This window comes from Dromaius novaehollandiae, chromosome 2 (assembly GCF_036370855.1).
Source record: "Dromaius novaehollandiae isolate bDroNov1 chromosome 2, bDroNov1.hap1, whole genome shotgun sequence".
NCBI classification, from domain to species: Eukaryota; Metazoa; Chordata; class Aves; order Casuariiformes; family Dromaiidae; genus Dromaius; species Dromaius novaehollandiae.
The window spans coordinates 94,303,049-94,330,238 of record NC_088099.1 but is presented as its reverse complement, the minus strand read 5'-3'; the positions used below and the strand labels follow the sequence as shown (position 1 = coordinate 94,330,238).

The 27,190-nt window shown below is 38.7% G+C and overlaps 2 protein-coding genes and 1 long non-coding RNA gene across 9 annotated transcripts in view; 2 read left to right on the top strand and 1 right to left on the bottom strand.

Moving 5' to 3' along the window:
* The window catches only part of PARD6G (par-6 family cell polarity regulator gamma), a 70,004-nt gene extending 61,493 nt beyond the window's left edge, over positions 1–8,511 (top strand). The window contains exon 3 of the mRNA XM_026115692.2: positions 6,214–8,511. Coding sequence (XP_025971477.1) covers positions 6,214–7,070 — 857 coding nt within the window. The 3' untranslated portion in view covers positions 7,071–8,511. The remainder of the gene's footprint in view (positions 1–6,213) is intronic.
* Positions 4,998–10,833, bottom strand: LOC112992537 (uncharacterized). Its single transcript, XR_003261552.2, has 3 exons — positions 10,551–10,833; positions 6,490–6,549; positions 4,998–6,375 (listed from the first exon to the last, which is right to left on the bottom strand). It is a non-coding gene; the product is annotated as an uncharacterized LOC112992537 (long non-coding RNA).
* BLOC1S4 (biogenesis of lysosomal organelles complex 1 subunit 4) overlaps positions 10,819–27,190 on the top strand; it is a 24,575-nt gene continuing 8,203 nt past the window's right edge. For 2 of the 7 annotated variants that reach the window (XM_064506935.1, XM_064506934.1), the window contains exons 1-4: positions 10,820–11,088; positions 11,353–11,424; positions 13,347–13,448; positions 17,016–17,150. In XM_064506935.1, the coding sequence (XP_064363005.1) occupies positions 10,864–11,088; positions 11,353–11,424; positions 13,347–13,448; positions 17,016–17,150 (534 nt within the window). In that variant the 5' untranslated portion in view covers positions 10,820–10,863. Of the gene's footprint in view, positions 11,089–11,352; positions 11,425–13,346; positions 13,449–17,015; positions 17,151–18,956; positions 19,049–19,670; positions 21,349–26,016; positions 26,331–27,190 lie in introns of those variants that run through there. The other 5 variants (XM_064506932.1, XM_064506931.1, XM_064506933.1 and 2 more) reach the window with 5 other exon arrangements.

The following is a 27,190-nucleotide window of genomic DNA, read 5'->3' as shown; positions in this document are numbered from 1 at the left end:
TAACTTTTAATCCTAATCCTAACTTCCTAATTTGGAAGGGAAATTTCTTTTTAATATAGAATCACTGTAGAAGATCATCTTTGCAAAACTACTGTTTACTACGCATAGTAGGGGCTAGACCAGAGTAGCATGTTGTTCTCAAGTTTTTTTTCAAGTGCAGCTATTTGGTGAAATTTCTTTTCAAAAATATGCCATTGAGTTTACAGTCTAAAACAAAGCTTCCAAACGCTTCTTGTAAAAACTGATGGGTTAAGGTTTAGAAAAACATGGATTTCATATTTCTTTGGATAGCATGCTCTTTTGTTAATTTGAACTTGTCCCTTTTGATCTTGTTTGGGCTTCAAAAGCCTTGTTGGATGTCATAGATAAATTGTATAGCTTAAGTGGTCTTCTGAATGTTGACACAGTTGTGTCCAGTTCCTTGTGATACAGTGATATGAAGGGGGAGAGAAGAGCATGTGTGTAAGGAATACATTAAATGACTTTCAATGAAATAGCAGCTACTACTTCACTCGTATGTGTTTTTTCAGGTTGGTTCACCCAGAGGTTGCTGGAAGCAAGGTAGCTGTTTTTAATATTCCTGTAACATGCAGAGTGCAATGTTAGCATTCAGATAACTTTATTTTTTCCCATGATAAATGCTCCTTGATGAGTGGTTTTGTGGCACAGGAACTCTGCTAAGCCATAGTTCACTTTGTATCTGTTTCCTTTTAAATCCCTTTGCATGTGGTCAGTCTTGCAGGTCATAGATGACATGCTGCCAACTTCTTTGCTGTGTGAATGCTCTCACAAATGCTTCTGGTTTTGATCTGCACTGAATGCAACTTCTGTAAAATGCAGACAGTGTTTGCAGCTGGGGCATAGAAAGGTAGAAGGGTTAAACATGACATGTTCCCTTAAAAATGGTTTTATGACTGCTCATAATTTGAATGCTCAGTAATAGAGATCCATTGGATTGAGGGGTTACCCTTCACTATTAATGACTCATTGGCCTCATTCCCAAGCTGCCTGAAGTGCTGCTCTCCCTAGTGGAAGTAATTTTGTCTTTGAAGTACTTTCCAGAGCTGTCAACTAATGTTCCACAGTTCCCAGAGGAAATAATAAGCCATGAGTGCATGTACACTGAATAAGTAGAGTCTAAAATGAACTGTTCCTATAGGAGCCTGGCAGTCTGCTTTTCTGTGGAATTCAGCTTGTTTATATAATCTTATCTGGCTAAGCTTTGGTATTTCATCTGGCAGGCAGTTCCTATGAAAAGCAGCTGTCCAAGCAATGGGAGTGGTGCTCCTGGTGGCTTTTTTCAGAAGGTCTATAATTTCTTGTTTCATGTAAATTAAAGAAATACAGTACTCTTTGGCTACAACCAGATGCTCTAAGCAGTTTTCTTTCCCCTTATAACTAGCCCTTTAAATACGCTCTGCTGTGATGGTACTGTATGACTTTGCAAAAGGATTCACGATGCCCCCCAGGAAGGTATATTGTATTCTGTAAAGTCACAGGCTGACTACAGAATTGTTAGAAGAGTACCTCAAAGATGTTAGCTTCTATGAAATCACTGTCATAAAGAAAGTGAGCACAAGTATGTTATATGAAGAGATCTGTAGCCTGTTTTTTCTCTAACAGAAAGGTCCTGATGGGGTAGGTAGTGTCACTACCTAGTGACAAGTCTATATGTGGGAGGGGGAAATAAAAGGTACTTACCTATTAACAGGAAGGGTGCAGCCAAAATACTTAAGATTTTGTGTAACATTGCTAACAAATTGATTCTTAAAATGCACTAAACTGAAGCTTTTTTTGGGGGGAGGGGGGAAGAGGCACAGTAGTGTTCAGTGCCTACAGAAGAATAGGAAGTAATTTTTTGTGTAGCTTTGGGTTGAGGTCTCATGTAAGGCAGAACTGGAAAGCTGAGAATTCCTTCTCCAAATGTATTATGTGTTCTTGGTGTGTGTGTGCGCTGCTTTTTTTTAAAGCATGAACAGTATTTTCAGTAGGAAGCAAATTATGAGCGCAACTAAAATTCAGGTCCAAGTCTTCCAAAGTTTAGTGGGAATGGTGTGATTATCCATACAGTTCATAGTATATCTTTGTCTAAAAGCACTGCATTTTGTGCATGAAAATGCTCCATATAATTTTCCCCCGCTCTAAGAATGTGGGTAGCATTCAGTGCTTGAAAGACTAATTCTCCCCCTGTCACCTGTACATAACACTTCACTTGCCTCATTCAAGGTACAGGCTATGTAACTACACAGGAGAACCCCAGACCCTGTAAAACAGAAGTTTTTAAGCACTTTTTAAAATGCCACTTGATGGCAGATTTCTATAGACTATTTCTGTTCTGCAAAAGGACAATTTGATATTGCAACAAATGAAACATGAAAAATGAGCTTCGTCTGGATACCTACAGTATTTACTTGTCTTCACTGAGATCTGGCATCAGATGTGATCCATTTCACTAGCTAAAATAGCATTCCTGCTTGGAATCCAATATGGTTTAAAAAGAAAAAAGAAAAGAAAAGAAAACCTATTTAAAAAATCACTGGCCTTTAAATGTGTGTCACTAAATTATGCAATGATACAGTTTTCACTTCAGTCTGATGCATAGCACCTGAACAGTTTATTACTAGAAATTGGTAATAAAGTGCAGTTTGACCACCCTGGAATTGTTAAAAGGAAGAAATGTGTTGGCTGAGCTCTCCTCCCTGGTGAGGAAGGAAATTTTGTTTTGTCGTGCCTGGGATTGACAACTTTCCGCTGCCACAGCAACAGCTCATGTCAAACTTGAGTAGAGCTACTTTGCTTTATTCTTGCAGCAGAAGTGGAGGATATAAATGGGGCGGGTGAGGTGCACTGGTTTTTGTATGCATGAAGTCCCAAGAAAGTGTAACTGCTAGTGAGTGAATAAAAGTATCAAGAATAATCCTATAATAATAATAAAAGTCAGGGAGCATGTATTTTCTACTTGAACTTTTTCTAGAAAATAGAGTTGGTATTTTGCCTTGAAGGCTCTCCAAATTAACTCTCATTTCTCCAACTTTTAATAGGTTTTTAAGTTTTACCTGTTAAAATTGGGACTTCATCTTTCTCGTATGTAATCCTGTTTAGGATCAGAGTTGGAAACTAGTACCTGATATTAATTTAAAACCTGAAGAAATCCAGTTCATCAACAGGACATGGAATTCATTTTTAACCTTATCTGGCCCTGAAATACTAAACCTGAAATTTGTGAATGGTTCAGTAGTGAATATAGCCTATATAATTTGTAATCTAATCTCTGCTTCTGGCTGGTTCATGTTCACAGGGAAAAGATACCAATTTTTTGGTAAGCTGGGCTTTTTATTATTATTAAGAGGCAGTTGTTTTGAAGCTGCTCAGAGGTTAGGAATGCTGGCAAGCATCTGGGAAGACAGATTAGTGGGCTGAGTGCAGGTGAGGAGGTCATAGAAGCAAAATAACTTTTGCGCCATTGCTGTCATGGTTGTTCAGCCAAAAGAAGCTGATTCAAAGATGACCCACCTCTGCATGTCAGGGAGCCCATCACGCTTCCCTTTTTTACCTGTGACATTAATACTTGCTCATCACAAACTTGCATGTTGTGAGAATTAACTGTCTAGAGAGTTCTTTATACTGTTATCTTAAGGGAAGGAAAATGGTGTTTAAGTCTTCCCAGGTGAATGATTTGGTAAAGTTTTTGTGAGTCTGCCTTAAAGTCATTCAGGTTTTAATATTCTAACAGAGAGGGAGAGGCAGGGAGAAGTTACCTGGATATTTTCAGGGAATGGTCAGATGCCTTGGGCATGTGTTTCATTTTATCTGCTGTGCAATAAACTGCACTAGCCAATTTTACTTTCTGACTCTTAAATGTATGGAGATTTTGTTTTGAATTTGGTTTTCCAGTACTGCAACAGACAGTCTTAAATGCATAAAACCACATTTAAATTAAATTACCATCTTAAGCTGAAAGTTTGGGGTAGAGGTTGTCTCGGGATTTAAGGTATAATACTGCTATTCTACAGTGCTAAATTTAAAGTGAGGAAGAATTTTAATTCTAAAACTGAATTCCTAAAACTTTTCGTAGCACTGTCACAGAAAACTAAGTGAATTGTGAGAAAGTAGGGTGTAATGTTTGAGACTGTGTTGATTAAAGTAATCACATGTGGACCCCTACTTTGCAAGCAAAAATACTTGCTGCTGACTTTCAAACTCACCCATCAAAAAATTAAGCAAAGTTTCACCTCTAGCTGAATTTAGATGATTCTATTGATGAAGGAATAAGAATAATATCTAACTTTGGCTGCTGTATTGTTTTGAATATACAGGCCACTTAAACACAGCACTGAGACTGCTCACAGGACAGTCTTGAGGAGGTGCTGTCTTCACATAGTCACTATCTTGGCTGTGACCACACTTCCAAGAAATAGGAGCTTTTTGTGTTTGGGTAATTTTAAGGACTTCCATGTTTAACTTCCCTGTCTCACCAGTTGCTGTGCCATCACTGGCAAAGGAACTGCTTATGGGTTTAGCTCTAAGGAAACTGTGAACTAAATAACACGGGGCCTGTGCAATCAGTGTAGCTTTGAACAATCTGAGAATGAGACAAGAGGTAAGCGTTAAGTTAAACATTGTGAAATAAAGATACTCCTTGGAAGAGTTTGCAGAGGTTTTTCCTTCAGGGTGACCTTCTAGATGCCTTGTGATGTCTTTGCTGTTAGCATAGCCAATGCAAATAAGTTGTAGGATAATGCAGAACTAGTCTTTCAGAAGTCTTAGAATGATTTTCAGCTCAAAAGCCTACTGTGAGATCACAAAATAATTTAGGTTGGAAGGGACCTCAGAAGGCCATCTAATCCAATGCTCTGCTTAAAACAGGCCCAGATATATCAGGTTGCTTGTTTGAGTTATGTAATTTAATGTCACTTAATTGAAATCTGTCAATAATATGCCTGACAAGCTGACTCAGAAATGAGGCCTTTGCAAGAAGTAAAAATGCAATTGTAAACTTGTTTTTACTAACACACTTTAATTTTTGTTTGATACAGGTATTGTCTTACTTTCTCAAATATTATTATGCAGGATCAAAATATAGGAGAGAAAAAATTCTCATAGTACTTTTCTGTTTCAGTGCTTAACAGTAGAATAAGCTGAAGGTCTGTTACCTTTTATCTGAAGAGGTTAGCATGTTTAAACTCCTGGTGAAATGTTTTTCCAGCTAGTGCATGCCACATGTTTAAAATATGATGCACTGTATTCTTAAAGTAAGCTGCAGTGATACATTTTCTATGTTAACAACTTTGTAACATATTTACTCCTGCATATCACAACCCAACGCTCTTATATGTAATAACTTGTCAGTGGACACTTTCATGCTACTTAGTTGATTTAAAGTTCATGGCCTGGCACATGACCTTGAGGGAAAAGCCAGAGACTGAAACATTTAAACAATTCCTGGAACACCAGAACCCACAAAGCCTGTTTTCCTATAGATTTTATCCTCAAGGGTAGGAGTGTGTGTTCTCTGATCTCTAGCAAATGGACTGGGCAACACAGCAGTTTCTTCCTCCCTGCTTCTCTTTTTACCTGGACACTGATTTTCACGAAACTATTTTTAGCACTTTTTATTGCTGTCAAATTCAGCTGAAATTAATGAAGAGATTCCAAAGTGAAAAGTACAGTAATGAAAGATGCATATTAACATAAATCTCTTCCTAAAAAGATATCTGGGACAAGCACATACCCAAGTCCTCTTTCCCACCCTGCCTTAACATTTGTACTAAGGTCTGCTATCAGTTAAGTCTGTGTACTGGATATTGAAATACTCTCCAGTTCAGATTTTTACATTAAGAATGTGTTTTGCTTGTTTGAGATGTATGTATAAAATTTCAATCCAACTTTGAAATCATGGTCTCAGATATAAGATGCTATATCAGACTTGCAGCTGCAAGTAATTGCATTCTGCACAACTGACAACAGGAGCTGAGAATCAAAAGGGTGCCCCCCTGCCAATATGGATAATCATTGAAAACAACTGTTGTTCAGTCTCAATGATGTGCTGATAGGCATAAAATAAAACAAGGGTTAGGATAAGCAGAAGAATTCATTTGATGTCCTCCAGACTTTGAGGAATGTGACTTCACTAAACCAGGTTTAAGAGGAAAATGCCCTCTAGATTGAATTATTCTCTGTATGATTGATACAATGGTATTGCTTCTTTTTCAGATGAAGTGGACTACAGTAATTTTGGTACCAACACACTGTCAAGGAAGAAGAAGGCTCTGGTGACACTTCGCAATGACAACCTCCGCCGGCGTCCTCATATTAACATCAGCATGCCTCATGATTTTAGACCAGTGTCTTCTATCATTGATGTGGACATTCTTCCTGAAACACACAGGAGAGTGAGGCTGTATCGACATGGCTGTGAAAAACCATTAGGATTTTACATTCGCGATGGTACCAGCGTAAGGGTTACTCCTCATGGACTAGAAAAAGTACCTGGTATCTTCATCTCTCGTATGGTTCCTGGAGGCTTAGCAGAGAGCACAGGCTTGCTGGCTGTGAATGATGAAGTCCTGGAAGTTAATGGTATTGAGGTGGCAGGAAAGACTCTCGACCAAGTCACAGACATGATGATCGCTAACAGCCATAATCTTATTATCACAGTCAAACCAGCAAACCAGAGGAACAATATTATTCGAAGCAGTAGGATGTCTGGTAGCTCTGGCCAGTCTACAGACAGCACTGCCAGTCACCATAGCTTGCCTACATCCCACGTGCTGCAAAACTTCCACCCTGACGAAATGGAGAGTGATGAGGAGGCTGACATTGTCATTGAGGGCGGTCTCGAGCCACAGCACATTCCTAAACTGCACAGCCTTACATCTAATAGCCTCTCTCGAATCAATGGCAGCAGCCTTAGCCACAGACTTCAAAAGGACCTGGTGCTCAACAACTCTGGCCGAGAAAGCAATGGCAACATCCACAAATTACTCAGTTCCTTAAAAACTGACCCTCGGCACAGTCTGGTTATCCCCAGAGGAGGCATCGAGGAGGATGGAACAGTCATCACACTTTAGTGGCAATTCCTGCAACTCTGTTCTCAGTCTTAAGTACCAATTGGGACAATTGACTCTTGCAACATGTGATGCACAAACAAAGAGAACTGATATTCTCATAGACCTCACAGGTGCAAAAGATGTTGCTTTTTTAGGAAACACGGCATCTGGAATTAGACATAAAACTGTCACGCACTGCAAAATTTGTCAGGGGAAGCCAGAGTGTAAAACCTGGTTTATATCCCAGCCCTAAAATTGTTTTAGTTTGTATAAATCTAAGCAATCTTATAGGCTACCAATGGCAGTGCTACATACTTGGGTTTGAATGCATGGGTGGATGTATTTATACATGCATGTATATATGAATTAGATTTTAATAGTAATAACAGACCTGCCTATTTGAAGTGGAGTCTGTTTTTCCTCTAATACCAGTTTAAACAGAGTGCTTTGTAATAGCCATCCATTCTTCTACCATTACATACAGACCTTCCACTAACTTGTTTACACCATATTTACCATGTTATGTCTAATCCAGACAAGCTCCATAAAAGCAGCAGTTTCCTACTCTGGTGGAACAATGCTAGGGAGATGCTGCAAATACATTTTCCAAATGAAACCGACAAAATGAAATATATATTTTTTTAAAGCCTGAGGAGGGGAGAGTGGAGTACGTTGATGCTATTATTGCTTTGAGATCAGCACCACCTGCTGGTCAGAGGCAGTACTGCCTGCAACACAAACTTGTACTGTATGGGAAAAGAAAAGTAGATTACAAGGAAGGTTTAAAAATAGGTTCAGCACCATTAAGTGTGAACGTGCATTCTTTTTCTTTTTCGATATTTATTAGATAATACCTCTTTTTCAAATTGCTGGCTTTTTTCATCATCTCTCTCTCTTTTTTTTTTTTCCTTTGGGTATCATGTTTCATGTAAATTTTAAGGATACATGCAAGGCAGCAGCAAAAGCCTAGTGGGTGCTAGGACTGTGTCCCACACCTTGGAGCTGAAACAGATTCTTGCTGTATGTTTGGGGCAACCTGAATCCGCAAAGTCTTTCCTTACAAAAGATTGGCTTACTGTAATACATATGAGGGATACTGACTGACTGTCAAACCTAACTTAAAATAGTTCTATTATTTTGGATTCTTCCAGTAATCATAAAGCTTAATATCTACACAGAATTTCTAGAAATTTAAAATATACTGGATGTTTGGAATTACCAGAAGTCTTCATTGGATGCTGGTTAGTGGCTAACCAGTGATTATTGAGTCAGTAACTGTTCACTTCTGAAAATGCCATGAATTTATTAAAGTGGTCTAATCTAAAATATTGTTATATCTTGATCAGTGTAAGGAACAAAATATAAATGTTTTACAATGTATTTTTCTACTTTTAGCTTGTTTGTCATTTTCTTTTTGTTTTTTAACTTTGTAGTGCATTAAAGCCTTTTTTATATGGTGGAATAGACATTTCTTGAGTATTGCGTGGATATGAAAATTCGAGAGTCTTGGTTTGAAAAAGTTATGTTCCAGTTTGGAATTTGTAATGATTGGGCAAAGGATGTGTGGATTTATTGATTACTGTTGATTTAGAATACCTGTGGAACATCTGTTCATCTGCTTTGGGACATTGAACTTAGGGCATTCTTAGATTTGCTTTAAATTTTTAAAATTCTTTCACTTACTCTAATTAAACCTCTTCTAGGTCTCACACCAGTTAGAGCTGTACTTATTTTGTTCAGCACAGTAAGAATAGCATATTGATCCCATTAGTCTTAAAACTGTACTCTTCCAAAGGTTTTCATTTTTTTTAAATCTTACTGGTGCAGTAAAAGGGGAATAGCTGGATATGCTTCAGTCAATCAGACCATGTCATAATGAGAATTTTTTACACCTTAAAAGACTACTTTTATAAGGTAACTTCAGCCAAACTCACTTATTTAACTGGTGAAAATGTGACCTGTCTGCAATGAAGCCTGAACAAATCTTATTTCTACACTACTTCTGCTTCCTTTCCCTCCATTCTCTACATTCCTTCTGTAAAGTATTTCATTTACTTATTGAAACAGAAGGCTTCTTTCTGACAGCTCTTCAGATGCTTAACCATTTTAGTAATGACTTTCTCTGTACCAGTACAGACATTGATTCTTCTGTTTCCTATATTAAGCTGCTTTCCATATACTACTTCCCTGTTGCACTGATTTCCGTGGGCAGCAAGTGTTTTGCTGTGCTTGTCATAAGACTTTTTTCAAGCCACATGGTGTCTTCTCAGATACTGCTTAAGAAATCTCTGTCTCACTGTGTGCTGCCAGGCTGCAGACCCCTCCCAGGGAAAGACTGAGAAAGACTATCCAAATAAAGTGTTGATCTATCTCTGCTGATGCTGTTACAAAATATCTAAACTTTTACAGTTAATACAACTTACACTTCCTAGGGTGAATTTCACACATGAGATCTGAGTAGGAAGAGTGAAAGTATTTTACCCACGATTTCAATTACAACTTGAATGACAGAGTACTGACAAGACCAGTTTTGGAGCTAACAATTTGAAGTGTAAGTGCTAAGGCTTGCAAATATTTTGTGCTCATTTCTACCACCTAGAAGAAAATGCTTCTGTTTTGCATATGCTCAGTCCAGCTCTTTAAATAAGGAAAATTTAGGTCTCTCATATGCTAGTTCTCTTTTTGAGATATACTCCTCTCCCAGTTCAGACTGTTACCAAACAAAAGCCCCCTCTACCTGTTCCCCTACTAAAACTGCTATAACTGGAAAAAGCAGGTAGAAACAAGAATGACAAGGTTTAGACTGAAATGCATCAAGGAACCTTCAAGCATAAGATTAAACTGTTTAACTAATAAACCTTTAAAAATGGGTGACTGAAAGAACAGAGGCAAATTAGTCCTAGAAACTTCTATAAGCAAGTTTATGGAAGGAGCCAGATCTCTTTTACCCTTGGTGAATCATATTGACTTATCTTGAAGGTAACACTTTGTTTCTGAACACTTTGTTCAGAAACCATCATGGACAGTAAAACCTGAGGATACTACCTCATTGTAAAGCACCTCAGAAAATAATTTTAAAACAAACTTTTTAATGTATTGCCACCTAAATCATAGGCATTGACTTGTATTTTGTCAAAGCTTAATTGCAGAAAAGCTTTCTAGCTCTGAGTACTGTACACAAGAGGACCGAAGGCATTTGAGGAGTACTGTACACATTAAGGACCCAAGGTTTGATTTAACTGCTGCCATCCGTTTGGGGAAGGCTGTTTGGCTGTCACTCTCCTTCACCTTGAATTCAGCCTGACATTGATCTATCAACGGCGGGGCGCAGGGAAGGACGTAGTAGAAAATGGGAATGAGGAAAAGTATGAATAAGACAAAGTATGTAAGATGGAGAAAGATGCATGAGGGTGTACCAAGTGGTGCTAGGGCCAAAGTAGGTAAACGCAAGGCAAGCGCACCAGAGTGCTATGGCGAAGGACTATGCTAGAAAGCGCGTACCTTTACCCCCGCTTCGGGGACGGCGCTTACCGCGTGAGGCACAGCAGGCGCCGAGGGCGCAGGAGCACGGGGGCCCGCCCCAGGCTGTCCGTCTGAGGGTGGGCGGCCGGCTCCTTCTCCCGGTTTAACGGCTTCCCCGGAGCCCCGCGGCAGCACCTCGCGCGCCGCCCTGACTAAGCGCCGCCGACCGTTACGGGCAGGGCCCCACCCGCCACGGCGAGCGCCCGGAAGGCGCATGCGCCGGCGCGGGGCCTCCGCGCGAGCCCCAGCGGGGACCCGCCCCCCGCCGCCCGCGTGACCGCGGAGCCGCCCGATGGGCGCTGGTAACCGTCGGCGGCCTGCGCGCAGCGGCATGGCGGCGGCGGCGGGCTCCTGCGCCGGCGGCGACAGCGGCAACGTCTCGCAGAGCCACAGCAACGCCTCGGGGCTTGGGGAGCAGGAGGGCGAGGAAGGGGACGCCTCGGAGGCGTCGCTCAGCGCCACCGCCGCCGCCTATTCCGCCTACCTGCTGCCGGACCGGGCCGCCTTCTGCACGCAGGTGAGCGGCGGCGGCCGGGCCCGCTGGGCTCCCCCGGCCCCGGAGCAGCGGTGTTATTCCCTTCGGTGCGCTTTTTGCAGGAACAGGTCAGCCGGTATACCCAGTCACTCGCCTTTAAAGTCGCTAAGAAATGGCAAAGCAATGGAATTGCTATTAAGCCGTGTTTTAGTTTGGCTGCTGTCTGTACTTAAAGGTTTTGTGTGGTTTTGCCTTGTTTTTTGTTCTTTTAAGTCTTCTCTCAAAATATTTAAATGTGTTTTGCAGATAGAAAGCTTAGAGAAGAGTCTGGAAGACTTGCTGACCAGAGTAGATGAATTTGTGGGAATGTTAGACATGGTATGTATAACTTGCATGTAACTTTCTTTTTTTAGTCAGAATACAGTTTTAATATGTGCTTGTGTCTGAAAATGGGACCAAGATGTAAGATAGCCTTTAGTATATATAGGCAGATAGATACTAGTATGAAAACATTTGATAAATATATAACTCATGGATGAAAACTGCTGAACACCTACGTAGGAGCAAAATGATATGCTCATGTGGCTGTATAATTACATTTGTATATTTGTGTATGTGCATACATGCATGGAATCTCATTTTGAGCAGTGCAGAAACAAATGTTTAAAAGGATGATATGATGTTGTGCCTTTCCTTTTAAAGACTGCATGGGATATCTGTACACGTGTTTACAATCTAAACATGTAACCAGAGTTGCCAAACCTTCAAAACTAGGTTTGGTCTTAGGGGACCTTTTCTTACCTTTCATTGGGAAAACAGCTCTGTTTTCACTGTCTCATAAGAAAAAAAATCAGAAAACTGGATGGAAAGATCCTAAAGGCTGACTTTGGTATACGGGCTATCTTTTAAATCTCGGTACATGCGGTTCTCCTGCCCTAATCTAAGGGTAATTTCACTCTAATTTTTCTATTGATGAGACAGTGGTTTTGTTGCCTGGCTTTTTTTAGTGAAGCTGAGGAAATGTTCAGATAGCAAAACATATGTCAAGACTTCAGTTTAATACATTTGATTCTTCAGTATGCCTTGGGAAATATTCAATTGCTTAGTTCTAGTAAGGTTAGCAGTGTGTTTTTGATATAATTATAAAGAAAAATATTTTATTTGCTTGTGTCAAATATCACCTATTACCTCAAGCAAAGGTACTTAGTAAACTATATAAGGAAGGTAGCTTATTTTTAATCTAGTGCTTTATTTAATTGGAGCACAGTTGTAGTTTCCAGAATGTAATCTGGGTACTTATGATGTTGTTTTATTCATCAGTTTAATTCCAGGAAGCATAAGACCCTGTCTCTAATCAAAAGAGTTAATATCAGGTAATAAATTGTAGCAGGTTTATGTCTATCCAGCACTTTAACAGTGGCATTAAAACAGTTTTATTTTTGCTGTTGCAAAATAATGTCTTATTGCTTTAAGAGTAATTAAGAAAAAATAAAGCACCAAATTATACCCAAGTCATATCAAAAATAAATACTGAGAAAGTAGCACATAGGAAGTATAATCTAGAGAGAAATGCATCAGGATGTATAGCATGTATTTGTGATTTAAATTGTTACTTGTTCAGCATTTTCATTTTCTCTGCCATGTGTGAGATATTTTTACTAATTGCAACAGATCTTAAAACATCTTTGATATTGAGCAAAGTGAGAAATGGACCAGGTATTTTCTGGTTGAGCCAAAAGAAGAGAAACCTTCAGTAAGATCCTCTGTTGTCTGGGAAGAAATATGCATATTTACAGTTTTGTTCTATGGAGGATTTGGTATACCTATATCCACTACTGCTGCTTACAGCAGAAATAAAACAAGTCAGGGAAGAGACAGAAGAAAGCATGCTACTGAGAGAAAAATGTTTTCTGGACCATCTTTAACAATACATATCTGATTGAAAGGATAATGTCAGATTGGGTGCAAAGTGCCTGATTCTTGAAAGGCAGTTGAAGAATGAAGTTCTGTTTGATGTTGCTAGAATTTGAGAGGGACTTCTTATTTTTGATCCCAACCTGACTTTACTGCTGATTCACTGCCCCCTTGGTTGGCTTCTTAGGTTTTTAATCTCTGAAATGTGGATATCATCAGCATTGGTAAAATGTAACTGCATTCCTATTTCTCTGCCTAGCATAATGCACCTATCTTTAAAAACAAAGTTCTAGTCTTATTGTATGTTATGTTTTGTTGTAGTTCTCATTATTTGTTTTCAATCCGACTTCAGTCAATTTTGCATCATTTGTTTGAATCATCTTTAGATTCGAAGTGATTCCTCTCAAGTTGTCAATGAAAGTATACCTCAAATTTACACAAAAGCTACAGAAATGAGACACATATACAGGAAGATTGACAAACTAGAGGTATGTATTTGACATTTTAGGTGTGTTCCCATTTTCAATAGGGAGGAAAAATCAATGATATGCTGTAATGTGTATGTATAGAGGGGGGTCCTCTTTGGAGCTTCAGATCTCTTTTGCTCTCAATGTCCGATCCAGCTTCAGTACTTCAGGGTCAGTAAATGTGGAGAACACAAAAAGTATTAATAATTTCTGGAGGCATTTTTGGTTTTCCACTTGCTGCTTGAATTAAGGCAACAATCCTTTTATTTACTGAAAGTAATAGTAGTGCTTTTTTGGTAGCATCTTTCAAAGTTACTGTCTTCAAAGCTGTTCTGAGACTAGTGGAATGAGAAGGATATTGATAAAACTTCAGAACTGTAAGTGACTTCAGATCCTTGATTCCATTTTTAGTAGAAGGCTAGGCAGTTAAAAGTTTAAATTACACTGACTGTCATCATAACTTGATAATCCAAAGCAGTGAGATAAGAACAAAGAATGTTAAGGGCTAAGATGCTAAATTCCTAAGTCTGAAGCAAAAAATACAAGAAACTTTCCTATTTTGCATGCAAGTGGAAGAGGAAAATTAACAAGATAAACTAGCCAAAATGAGGTGAAATGGAAGCATAAATTTTGCTGCTATATAACAGAAGCAGCAGTGTTAAAATCCTTGTCATGCTATTGATAAAAGGGCCTGCTAACAGTGGCAGGAAATTGAGGAGGCCAGTTTCTAGATCATAAGAAACTTGAATTCAGAAAGTAGGTCCAGAAGATGGAATCTGTACTTGATTTTTAATACAAAAATTAAAAATAATCCTCAATTCCAGAAAAGCTAGAAAAGCTATAGAACAAGTGTAAGTTTAGCAGAATTGTCTAAAATGAAGTTATCTACCCCTCAGACAAAGGAGAATGTTACTGATTGCTGTTACACTTATTGGTACAATAAGAAATGCAGACAGATACCTATATACTCAAGCACAGTTTCATTTAGTCATTAGCACACAGCTTAGCTTTCAAGTAAAAAGGTCATCTGGGGGGAGTGACTCTACAAACTGTCTCTGAGGCTTGTGAATGTGCTTTTATTCAGAAACAAGTGGCAGTTCTCAATTTAACACTATGTAATAAAAGTTGTTTTCTTACAGTCATTCTGAAGTATGGAAATTATGGAAATTTCTGTCTGGGTATTTCAGCACATTTAAATTGCAATACAGTTTTATTATTGCTTAATTAAATGTTGGAAGAGAAGGAAGAGGGGAGTTCCCAAAAAGGTACTTGGATACCCCACTATCATTTTCAGAAGTTATCTTATTTTCACTGTAACAGCAACCTGTGGTCTGTGAGCTACTACATGGAGAATACAATGTAGCTTTTTGAATAAAGCTTGCAGTCAGAATGAGCTGTCATAATTAGCTATCATAATTAATGTCTCTAAGTAACATGATGACAGGGAGAACCTGTGTTTCTTGAGATACTCTCTGCTGGAGAAGCCTAAAAGTTTTACCAGGGATACAGCTAAAGTTCTGGATGAATAGATAGGGCATTCTGGTTCATGTGTTTGTGATGTTGCTTCCAATATTTTAATCCAAAATTTAGTCTTCTCATTCATTAGAATAAAGTTTATTAGCAAGGCGATTTGAGTGTAGTGAAGCTTGGGGGTTTGTTCTGAGTAAGTCTGTTTGGAGAGAGATGAGCAGATGCAGAAAGTGCTTAGCATCCAAACGTGTTTAGGTCCCCTCAGAATTTGGGATGACTATTGCATTGCATAGATTAACTTGCTTGTATGTGTGTTTGTTACTGTTTTGTCATTTATGTAATTCATAGCTGATAGAACAATGCTGTCTTAGGTCAGATCTGGTCCATCTAGGAACTCAGTTGCTGGTATACTGCTTGCTTTGTGTTGGAATTTGTTGCTTCTCATATGTTAAACTTCTGATAAACTTCAGCTGTAGGAACAATTTCATTCTTCTCACTTTCTAGCCTGTAGGTCAAAAGAGTAAAAGTTGAGAGGTTCCTGTCCTGTCAGTGGGCACAGAAGATACTTGGAATTCTGCAGGATGGGGCCCTCACGAGCTAGAGATAAGTGTGTAAACATAAAGCAGTTGTATTTCCATAGCAGCACATTTCTTATAGGTCCTGGAAGAACATACAAACAATTCTCATGAGGAGTGTAATGCGTTTGGCGTTTTCCTCAGGATTTGTTATCATATCACCTTAGTCTTTTACGGACTAAAACATGGACACCTTTTAAGAACAGACAGTTATCACCAGTCTACATTTTACACTGGCAGTTTGAGTCAGACACAACAATTTAGTCAAATCTGTTAAGCCTGTAGCACTCAGGGTTGTAAACCACTCCTTCCACTTCAGCATGGCAGCACTGTGTGTGTGTGTACATATGTATAGAGGATTGTTTTCTTCTTACAGTAGTATCTGTGAAAACCATTGCTATGCATTACATATCAAAACGAAGTAAATGATGGTCACTCACCGCAAAGTAGTGAAACGCAAAGAGCCTCTGCTTGGTGAAGGTCTTTCTGGCATGATAGACTCTAAAGCTTGTGCAAAAACTGGTAAAAATCAATACATTCATATAAATTCCACTTACAGAGAAGGGAGATCTTTAGTCGGTTTGTTATACCATTTTTGGGAGAGTCCCTTGGAGGGCTTGGTTGTTCAAAATCACGCTGCTAACTTCACTAGGCCTGGGTTGACTGTTTTAAGCGCGTCTTAGTGAGGAGTTAGGGCACAGGTCTAGTCTTGTCTTAGGAGATCTTGATTAGGCACCTTTCTCTTCCATGGACTTCCTGAGAAACTGACATTCTGTGACTTCGTTCCTTATCTGTAAAAATATAAAAGAAAGAATGGCTATTTAAACATAACTTCCTACAAGCAGTGTAAGACGCTTGAATGTTTTTCTAATAGCAGTTCTAAGTACCAGAGTTATACAAGACTTTGTCTGGGGTTCTTGCTGAAGCTGCAGAGTTGAAGTGCTGTACATAGGAAAGTACCTGCTTATTATTACCATAGAAATTGGAACTTGTCTTCAGAAGTGAATTTCAAGAGTGACAAAGGACAGTAAGCCTGAATGCTGGAACCTCTTCTGTTATACACAACTGTCTTGAAAATGTAACATTTAATTATTGATTACTTAAACCTTCTGAATGTTTAATTTTTTTGTATACCTAAAACACTGAATAAGTTAGTCTGCTAATTGCCAACAATTTATGCTTTTTATCTAGTTTGTGAAAACAGTGTTCAGTTAGGTAAGCTGTATCTATGTCATCTTGCAACTATTAGTTTGTTGCAAATTATATGCTTTTAAATTCCCCTAAAACTTAGTTATATGAAAGATGAATAGGAACAGGAAGACCAATTGTTTTATTAGATTTAACCTGCTGTTGCTGCCTTTTATATATCTCACAAGTAATTTCTGCAGTAGACTGGGCTTGTTGTGGGTGGAAGGGAAACAAGTAATGGAGTTTTTATGACTTCTTATCATTCAGGTAACGGAGTCTTCACCACTGTCCTACAATATGTAATCCTGTTTTAATTTATTAGTAGATAAGATGGATTGTCTTTCTTCTCATCTAGGCTTTTGTAAAGATGATTGGGAACTGTGTGGCTGGAATGGAAGAGCGGGTCATAAAGGCAGAAACAGACCTTGGAACTTTTCCAAGCACATTCAAGAAAATCTTGCACACAATCAGCATACCATCCTTCCTTAACGTAAGTATGCTTTTGTTACCATGTGAACAGCTGAATTGCTCTGTTGACCAGTATGGATGATTAAAATAATAGTAATGCATGTTACACATATATCTGAATTTAAAACTTACATGCTACATTAGGATTTTTGCAAAATTCTCGGACTTAATCCAAAAAACCCACAAAACTCAAAAATCATAAATTCTTATGAGGATTTGAGTCATGTTCCCAAGTAAGTCTGAATATGTGAAGAAGAGAACATGAAAGGCACAAAGCAAGTATATAATGCACAAACTTTATTAAAATTTCCCTGATCTCTTATACTATGTAAAGCAAGTATTAAGAGCCTTTATAGACAAAACTTTTAAAGGATTATACTGCATTAATATAGTCATTGCTGAAATGTTACAAAGAAAAGGAAAAAAGAAAAAGATAAGCTGTGTTACACAACATTTTTAAGATAAAGCTGCTAATTTATACACAACCCACAGTTCAATAATCATTTAGAGACCTCGTTAAATATATTTTTTTCTGAAAGGAAGGTGTTTTTTCTCTGCCTTTCTTCATTGCTATTTGTGGACTGTTTCTCTACAGAAGACTTGGAGTGCGCTGTCTAGTATGTTTCAAGAAAATGCCATATCTAGCCTTAAAAACTGACACTGTGCCCCAGTTTTAAAACATCCTACTTCTCTGCTAGGTTCATCCTTGTATGAACACCTGACATTTCTTGACATTACCTGCCAATACACCATATGTAATACTACTTCTTACATCTTGTCAGCACCCAGATTCTTTCTTTCACCCTTTCCTGTATTCTTCCTGTGCTAGCTCAGATCTCTATCTCATAATGTTGGTGACAGTGCTAAAATAAAGCAGGTTTGTGGAGAGGGAGATGAAAACAACTTTGTAACAGTTTAAGCATTTGTGTTCTTACCTACTGGAAGCATATGTGGCAGCAGAGAAAAACAGGTATAAAAGGAAAGTGTGTATTGTCTTGGTAGGACTCATGGAAACCTGTTTCTCACTGCTATTATCTATCTGTGTAGTCTTCAAGTTAGTTAATTTCCCATTGCCTCATTTTCCTTTGTGTTTAAGTTCAGAGTGATATAAGAGTAATTTTCTTATTTAAAAAAGAAAAAAAAAGAAAAATCAACCCAAAGCTGCTATTTCTAAGCCACAACCACCAACTGGTGGTTGTGGTAGAGCCTTGAAAATCTCCAATGGTATTTTCCTTTTTGTTACTAAAAATAGTTGCACTAATGACTTCAAATTAAAAAATTCAAGCATTCTAATAAAGTGCATTGTTAGTGTTGCATAGGAATGTTTTGTTCAGGTTATTGGCTTTTTCAAAGATTTTCTGTCATACTAATTGTGGAAGTGTCACGAAGCTGGACTTGGCACATCCAATAGTTTTTTGGTTTGAGTGTGACTAGCAATAAATTGAATGCTCAGAATTTAGGGGTATTAACTGAGTAACTTAAAGGCAGCTCACTGTTCCACTGTGAAACTGAATATGCCATAGGAGAGTATCTATTTTCAGTAGCAAATGCAGGCATGTCGGTAAGAAAAAAGCTTCCTGACCCTTCTCTGAATCAAAGTGTGCCTGAAGATTTCTCCTTACATCTAACATTTAACTAGCTCAGACAACGTATCAGTCCCTTGGAAAGGGCTATACTGATCTCATGATTTCCAATGTAGCTGACATTTTCCTACTCATTCTTATTTTAGTCAAGTCCTCTTGCTCGCTTCCCAGTTAATTTTGTCTGGTCCTTCACACGCAAGATATATTTTGTATTACTTGTACTGTATTTGTAATCTCACTTTCAGATTTTGCCCCAAATTCTGCCCTTGTATTCACCAAGCAATGAAGAGTAGAGCTCTGTAAGACTCCTAATATTAGGAACTGTACTCAGACAACTGTGAGTACTGTGCCTGGCTATGAATTTCCTCACCAGATTGAAATCAAAGTTCTGTTTTTAAAACTATTTCCTCTCCTGTGTTGCTGTGTGAGAAAAAACCTTGCAAGCAAGGGAAACTGACTTCACACACTCATGGCAGTGATTGAAGAGTTACAACATTTGTATGTATGCAGGAAGGGAATAATTTCAAAGACTTTTTACATTGGTCAAAGCTTCTGATATAGAAAATAGAGATTAAAAACCTACTATTTCTAACAAATTTCATCTTTGTTTACATTTCTAATTTTGTTACAATCTGAATGGCAAAACAAATTCAGAGAAGTTAGGAGTATGGGGAAGTCAAGTCAAATATAATTTAAATGTCATAAATCCAACAATTTTAAAAAGTCAGATTTCCTGCTATGAGTAGAATTATATATAAGCTAGAAAAAAATGTTTATTGCATATTGAATGTAAGAAGTATTCAGCTTAGCTAGATACTGGGAAAAAAACACTTAGCTGTTACTCAGTTATACTTATTTAGAACCCTCATTTTAGCACTGTTAAAGCACTCTGAAGTCCAAGTATACTGTTTGGTTTTTCTTTATTTTTGGTGATGACTCCAGTTTTTTCAACCCCAAAGGGCAAAGCAGTACCTGAAGAACTCTGCATACAAACTGACTGAGAGGTCTGCAAAATGGCTTATTGAAATCTTTCCAAGAGCCCCCCAAAAATATTTTTAATTACTTAAATCTTGATTGTAAGGCCTCTATTTAGACCTTATATTGAAAAATGTATACTGGCTCTGTGTTGCAGCACAGCATTGTTCACGTGCAGAAAGGCTGACAGGTTAGTCAGTAATGGTCCTTGTTATTGCCTTTTCACATCAACCATTTAGTGTAGCAAAAACAGCACACAGTTCATATTTTTCAGCTTTTCTCCAATTTACTGCCATATTATTTTTAACTCTTATGTTGTAGTACATATAGTCTAACATATACTTGATGAAGAAGCTCAGCAGGAGAGGCAACCTTCTTGAAGCAAAAATTTTTGCAGGTTTATTTTCTATAAAGACTTTAATAACTAAGTAAACAAGAATACACGTTGCTGTTAAATCAAAGGAAGCAGATGAGGAACCTGAAGGCTGGAGCAGGAAAGGCAAAAGCATATGGCTTTGAAAGGATGAAGGCTATATTGACTAGACAGCTGGAAAAGATTACCTGTTCAGCTCTCATAAAGCTGAGATATTTTATATTTTCCAAGACTGAGTCTGTCAGTGGGATAGGATGGGGAAAAGTCAAAGCCTGTTTATTCTTCACTTGCATTAAGAATATGCCAGATTCATCTAAGCTATGATTAAAGAGTCACCTCACTATGGATGCCCTTAAGAGCTCCTATTGTTTTGCATTTTAGCTTTGCAAGGTTTGTTCTGAAACTTGCTTTTTTTAAGAAGACAAAAAATAAACTTCATCTAATTTGCAGAAATCATCTTCATCACGACAGCAGCAGACTCTCTATGAACCTCCCACCCTCTTCAAGACTGAAGACTATTTTCCATGTCTAAATGAAGTACCTTATTCATGATTTTTGTTTTGGGGTTGATATGAATCAGCCAGAAAAGAGAAAGCCAAGTGAACAAAAGAATTGCTAACCTCAAAATAGCTGCATTTCTGAGCATTACTAATGGCATATTGCCATTCTGATTGTCATTGTCTTCCTTCAGGCAGTATTTTCAAATCATCTTTACATACATTATTTCAAGTCTTCCTAAAGCACAGTGGAAGTTTGCAGAATATATTGGGGAAGGAATTTAAGAATACTTCTGCATTAGGTTTTTCTTTTTTATAGGGAAATAGGAAACAATTTTTTATATATAAAAATCTTTTAACACTTAAATTTCTGTGCTGCTGCAAGTGTAAATAGCTATACCACAAGGGTGTGGGGGGGGTTGGGGTTTTTTTGTTTGTTTTGATTTTGTTTTTTTAATGTATCCAATTGAGGTAAGATTAAGAGGAAAAGCTATGCATAAAATCACTCCCAGCAAGTTTTGGAACTTGCCCCTGCAGTATGTATAGAGGAATGTACTATATTAAAAAATACAGGTGTAACAGCTGTTCTGCTGTTCTCTGGAGTCCAGCAAGGGAAGCTGAGAGAATGGAGCTGTGGCTGCTGTAGAACTTCCAGGGTAACTATCTGAACTTGAAAGGTCTCTCGAGTATAAAACTAAAACTTTGACTTTTGTAAATACATGACAAAATTATATATCTATGATTACCAAAGCTCTTGTAATTTAACAAATTTAATTAAAGCTAAGAACTTTGCTTGTGTGGAATGTTTCTAAATGCGATGATCATAGGAAGAGCTTTCGTCGTGTTTGTTTGGCCCACAACATGGCTTATTCAGTAATTTGCATTGTATCTTAAAAGCTTAATAGGTGATGCCTGGTCACTGCTTTTTAGAAATTCAAGGTAAATCAAATGCTATAGAAGTGATAGTGGTAGTTTAGTAGATTAGCCCTTTTGTTTTAGTTCATAGGGCAAGAATTTATATGAAGATACCTTCCTTTCTTAGCTTAAAGTGGAGTTCTTATCCAAGGCTCACTTTTACACTGCAAGATGATCTACAGTAACATAGGTGTCTGGAATGTCTCTAAGTTTGGTTCAAGTTTTCAAATGTCTTTTGGTGTCTTCCTCTTAACCTCATCTTCCCCCCCACCCCCCAAGCAGTTATTCTGAAAACTTACCCCACAACCACCTTCCTCCTTCATATACTATCACCACACACAAAATATTCCAAGTCTCAGCAGGAAAAAAGAGAAAGGCTCTGTGGGCAGAGGGAAAGTGCTTTCCAGAGCAGAGGAGAGGCATAGCTATTCCTGTTCCACTGAGGAATACAAGACTCACTGCTTACTGTCTTGTTTGTGTTCCATCTGCCCTGTGATGCAAAGCTCAGTCGTGTAACTAGCTCAAGCTTTCATTGCTGCTTGCTTCTGCCATCCACCTTTCTCTAAAAATTCAGAAGTTACCAGCCTCGTTTTAGTCTTTTCCAACACTGTTTTGCAGTAATAGGTTCAATACAGAATGCCATATACATTTTGATTTCAATAGTTTTATACAGCATCCAAGGACAAGCTCGATTCAAGAGATAAATAGTATAGTATTCTTTTGCCTAATCTGCCATGTTCCCATTTACATCTTTTGCTGAGAGGAGAAGGAAAAAAAAAAAAAAAAAAGCTGAGTACCATAAAACTTGTACCTGTCTGTCCTTTTTGTGGCACTACTGCTACCACCCTCAGCAGTCTATCGTACTTCCAAAATACTAATACCAGTGTGTGTTTCTAGATTTAGGTATTTTTACCTGCTACATAAATCACATCCTTAGATGCAGTGAACAATCCACAGAACTCCTGCCTATATAATGTTTATATATGCTATAATGGTGTTTTTGGTTTTGGTTTTTTTTGCTTCTCCAGCCTGCATTTTCCAAGTCCAGCTACCACCTCCCTCAGTAGCTCAGACATGTATGCAAATACATGTTAGCAGATAGTCTCACTCACTACAGCAGAAACTGCATGCTGTGCTATTTCTACCTCTCCAGCTGATCTCAAAGTCAGCTGCTTCTCAACTGCTGTACCACAGGTTAAGGGTGAATTTCTTCAATTGGCTGCTTGTTTCTGAGCTTTTTCCCAGTCCCTGCCCATTCAAGTTTTGGCTACTAACTACTCTCATTTTCCAAATATTTCTCAAGATATGCTCTTCTACATGCCTGTTTTTCTAATTGCAGTCTCCATAATTTCTCAAGCCAGGTATGATGCCTCCCCCTCCCCCCCCCCCCAAAAAAAGTGGACATTCTACCCTCTGTTAGTGTTGGATAAAAGTCACTTGAGACCTATTAATTGTTATGCTTTATTATTTACAGCTTAACAGCCAGCATTTTAACATATGTTCCAAATCCTACAGTGCTGCTCCTACTTGCTGCCATTAGAATATTTCTCTTTAGAAATACAGATTGATGTGATGGCCACATGCACATTAGGTCTCAGATTAGAACAGCATCCAGCACTGCCCTAACCTGTTCTCAGGCACATTGTCTGGAGCATCCTTCCTGACTCCAGGGGTGCCAGGCTCAACGTCTTGAGGCCTCAGCCTCTGCACCCCATCCTCCAGGCATCAGGCGCCTGGCCAGTAGTTCAAACTCAAGACAAGTGAGCAGAAACCATGTATTTTTATTTAGTAATATGAAAAAAAAAAAAAACCACCCTTGGAGGCTTTATCTGCCTGCTAGGACTTTTCATCATAATGAGGTATTTCCAACACAGCTTACCTTTCCTGCCCTTGGTTGATTCTACTTACAGTTTCTAATTCCTCTAGCTGAAACTTCTTGTATAACTCTTCGAAGTTTCCCTCTATGATTCCTTTGGGGGGGGGGGGGGGGAAATCCGTCTCTCATTCCACTTGCAGGCAGGGAGCAGACTTAGCCCGCACCAACTAGCCATCTTCTAACAATAACTTCACAATAATCAGATGTTATTAGAGCTATAGGTTTCCCAAAGAAAAATCCGTATTTCTCAGTATGATGCAACTGCCCCATCCATAACATGAAAGTCCAGCCAGGGAAGACACAAGTAGGTCTATCAACATCCAGTGAAACAAGCAGAACAGTTACACATGTTAACACAGATCTTGCTCTCAATTACCACTTCTCTTCCACCTACCCCAAAGACAGTGGATAAAAAGTATGAATCTCACACCAACATTTTAAGGTATTTCTATGAGCAATTGATCTCTTATCCTCCCCCCATCCTACCCCCCCCCACACACCTGTAGGTACAGCTTAAGTTGATATAAAGGGTAGAAAGCCCACAGAAGTACCCATTTTGAGAAAACTCTTTTTGCTGTACGTTCTAACTCCACTAGCTTTGAAGGTTTGGGGTTATGGGGGGGGAGGGGTGTTCTTTTGAATTCTGTCTCCCACAACTAAAGCATTCTTCAGAATTAAAAGTGCAAGTTTTAGAATAACTTTATTAGAATTCATTTTGGTAATGTTAATATTTTACATAAATTATTTATGTAAATTAAATCTTTTTTAATATATTCATTTTATTTTTTAGAAGACTTTATACAGAACTTTTATTAGAAAGCCTCTGGGTCAGGCTTTCTAATACATTTGATAAAGCACAGAAAGGCTGTCTGAAGAATCTGATGGCAGAAGCCTAACGTACAAAAAGAACTTGTCAGCTCCCCTAGTTCATCTAATGTACAAAGAACTGGCACATTTACCACTATCATAAGATCATCTCCTGTTCTTCTCCAGACCAGACTATCATAAGACACCCAGGAAGCAGTAGAGGATTTCCCCCTTAGGTTTTTCCTGCTTAAGCTTTCCAGTAACTTTCACTACTCTCCCTGAAGTGACAGGAGCTCTCACCACTGTGGACTAATTCTGCAAAACTGTTACCAGCACCTACCACCACACAGACACACACAGACCCTCTTCACACAGTCACCAGTCACACAGTGAGCTGTTTCTCAGTTGCCTCAAATAAAGACCATGTTCAGCAAAAATCCAAGCTCTTCCAAATACATCCCAGAAGGAGAAAGCCAGCAATATCCGTTACCCCACGCCCTCACTTAGATGGTTTTGAAAGTTAACCTGAAACAACCATCCGCCCCAGAGTTTTTCTTATTGGGAGCTCCCACTCCAGCTCAGGTGAAATGAGGCTGCATGTCTTCACCATAGCAAGCTTTCTGTCCTCTTGGCTGGACACTCAGGTCAGCATCCAGGCTAGATCTTTTTTGCAGGTGTTAGAAGGCAATCATTTCTACTAGGCATCACATTGTGCTATGTTTGCTATCAGCTGATTTCTTCTGTCACTTTCTGACCTGTCACGCTACATCTCGGACATCCTCTGCAGATTTCCTGACTTGCATACCAATATATGAAATGCAAAAAATTAGACCTCAAAGTATGGTCATAAGTTGTACTGATCTTTGGCTTGGATGGTAGCACTAGAAAGACTGTCAAGCAGCTCCGCCTTCAGGAGAGGTCTTTTGTTCAGTTTTAAAGAGCTGCCGTTTTGCCTGCAGATCCCATTGTTGGAAGCATTCATCTCTAGAAACACAGAAAGCAAGGGCCTAGAGCAGAAGGCGAGCAGCCCCTTTCTATTGCATGCAGCCATCTCACTTATCTCCTTTCAAAAACTAAAACATTTCATGTCCTTCTCAGAATTGGATTTTTTGCCTGAACCACACTCACTGCTTCAGAATGTCACTGCCCTGCTGGAAGTGAGGTTTGTTTTTCCTTGTGCTCTTGCTCTGAATGCACTTGTGGTCATTGTTTACCTATGTGGTAACATTACCATTTATCTTAACTAGCAATGGTAAAGTAGGCCAATCTACACTACCTCCCCCCCTTATGTATTTCTCCTAATAAATCATGTTAGCTTTTGTTTCATTAGGTTAAAACATGGGAAATTCTTGAGTCTTCAGCTTGGTCACAAGCTGACTAAGGTCACAACCCTTCTCTGCATCTACCAAGTTGAATTCCTCTTTCCTCGCAAGGATGACTGTACAGTAAACTGATAGTCAGACTGAATACTTCAGGTGAGGCCTCAAAGCACCATTCAGTTCCAGCAGCCATTTCTTCCTGTCCCCTGGAAGTGCCTGGCCTGTGTCACCTTCACAGCCATGTCACACTGATGGCAGGGGACTGAGCCACCAGCTACACTTACTTTTCCTCTCATATTTCTAACTGATAAAAAATAATAGCTGACATCAAAAGTCCCTAACCATAATGCTGTTGCATTAAAATCCTAGCATGCAAGTTCTTCAAATATAATACAGATTCTTCTCTAAACTCATGTTGTCTGACAGCTTATCTTCATTAACAAGTTTAGTTAATGCACTCACATTTTTCATATCAATTCATCTAATGTGCAAAGAACTGGTACATTTACAACTATCATGAGATTATCTCCTGTTCTTCTCCAGGAGACCAGATTATCCCAAGACACCCAGGAAGCAGTAAATATCAATAAAATTAATAAATAAGATCAGTCCCAAGAACTATCTTAAAGGAACTCTACTCCAGAAGCAGCAAACCAAGCAACAGCAGATGCAGCTGTACCACCTATGGGATCCACGCTTTGCCTTCTGTCTCTGCTAATACAGGGTGCTACAGGCAGGATCATTATTGACCAGCCCACCTTATGCTTTTAGCTCTATTGATCATTACAGGATCAAATGGAGCCACTATTGCACTTATAAGAAAGAATCTGATCTCATAAATGGTCATGCATACAGCAGACTGGCAATACTGTCTTTAAAATACTCATCTATTTCATACACTATGATAGTGAGAACTGCTATTATTCCCATTTAACAGACAGGTAGCCAAAATAAAAACAATCCATATATTTTCAGAGAGCTGAGGCCTCTACCTTCTCCTGATGCTAGTATGAATTAAATACCTAAGTGCTCTTCAAGATGCCACTAGGTAAAATACCATGCTAATACATTATACAGTTATGTATAAGTTATACAGTTTATGTGGAATTAGAAGATGGGTATCCAGTTTATGTTCCTGATATTTACAAAATCACATTCTTCTCACACATGTAGAACAGTACAGTACGCACACCCCTCATTGTGGCCCTTCTAACTTTGAATGTTAAATTCACACAAGTTCAAAGCAAAGAACTACATTATACATCTTTTGGCCTCCGGTACATAAACAGAAAGGGAAACAGAGTCACAGTTGCAACTTGCCTGTCAGAACCCCAGAGCAGCAGAAACTAGAAATTAGATACCCAGGCACTAAAGCGAGCTGTTAGGTCAGAGTTCAAGTGCAGCAACACCAAGTTCCACTTCATTCATTATTACCTTCACTTTGTCCTTTTCATATACATTTTGCAGGGGAAGGAGTAAAAGTTCTTCTGACCTTTAAAATAAGTTATGCTCGTTTTTGGAGGGGTTTTGGTCTGTTTTTCTTGCTATCAGACTGCAATTCTTTTCTCCAGTGTGTATCCTTGCTTTGCTACTTCAAATATTTTTCCCAGAAGAATGCACCCAGAGTTAAGTTTTGACAAATATATGTTTGTAAATGGCACAGCTGGGTACAGCAGAATAATAATTTTACAGAGGTATCTGTTAGAGTTGCACATCT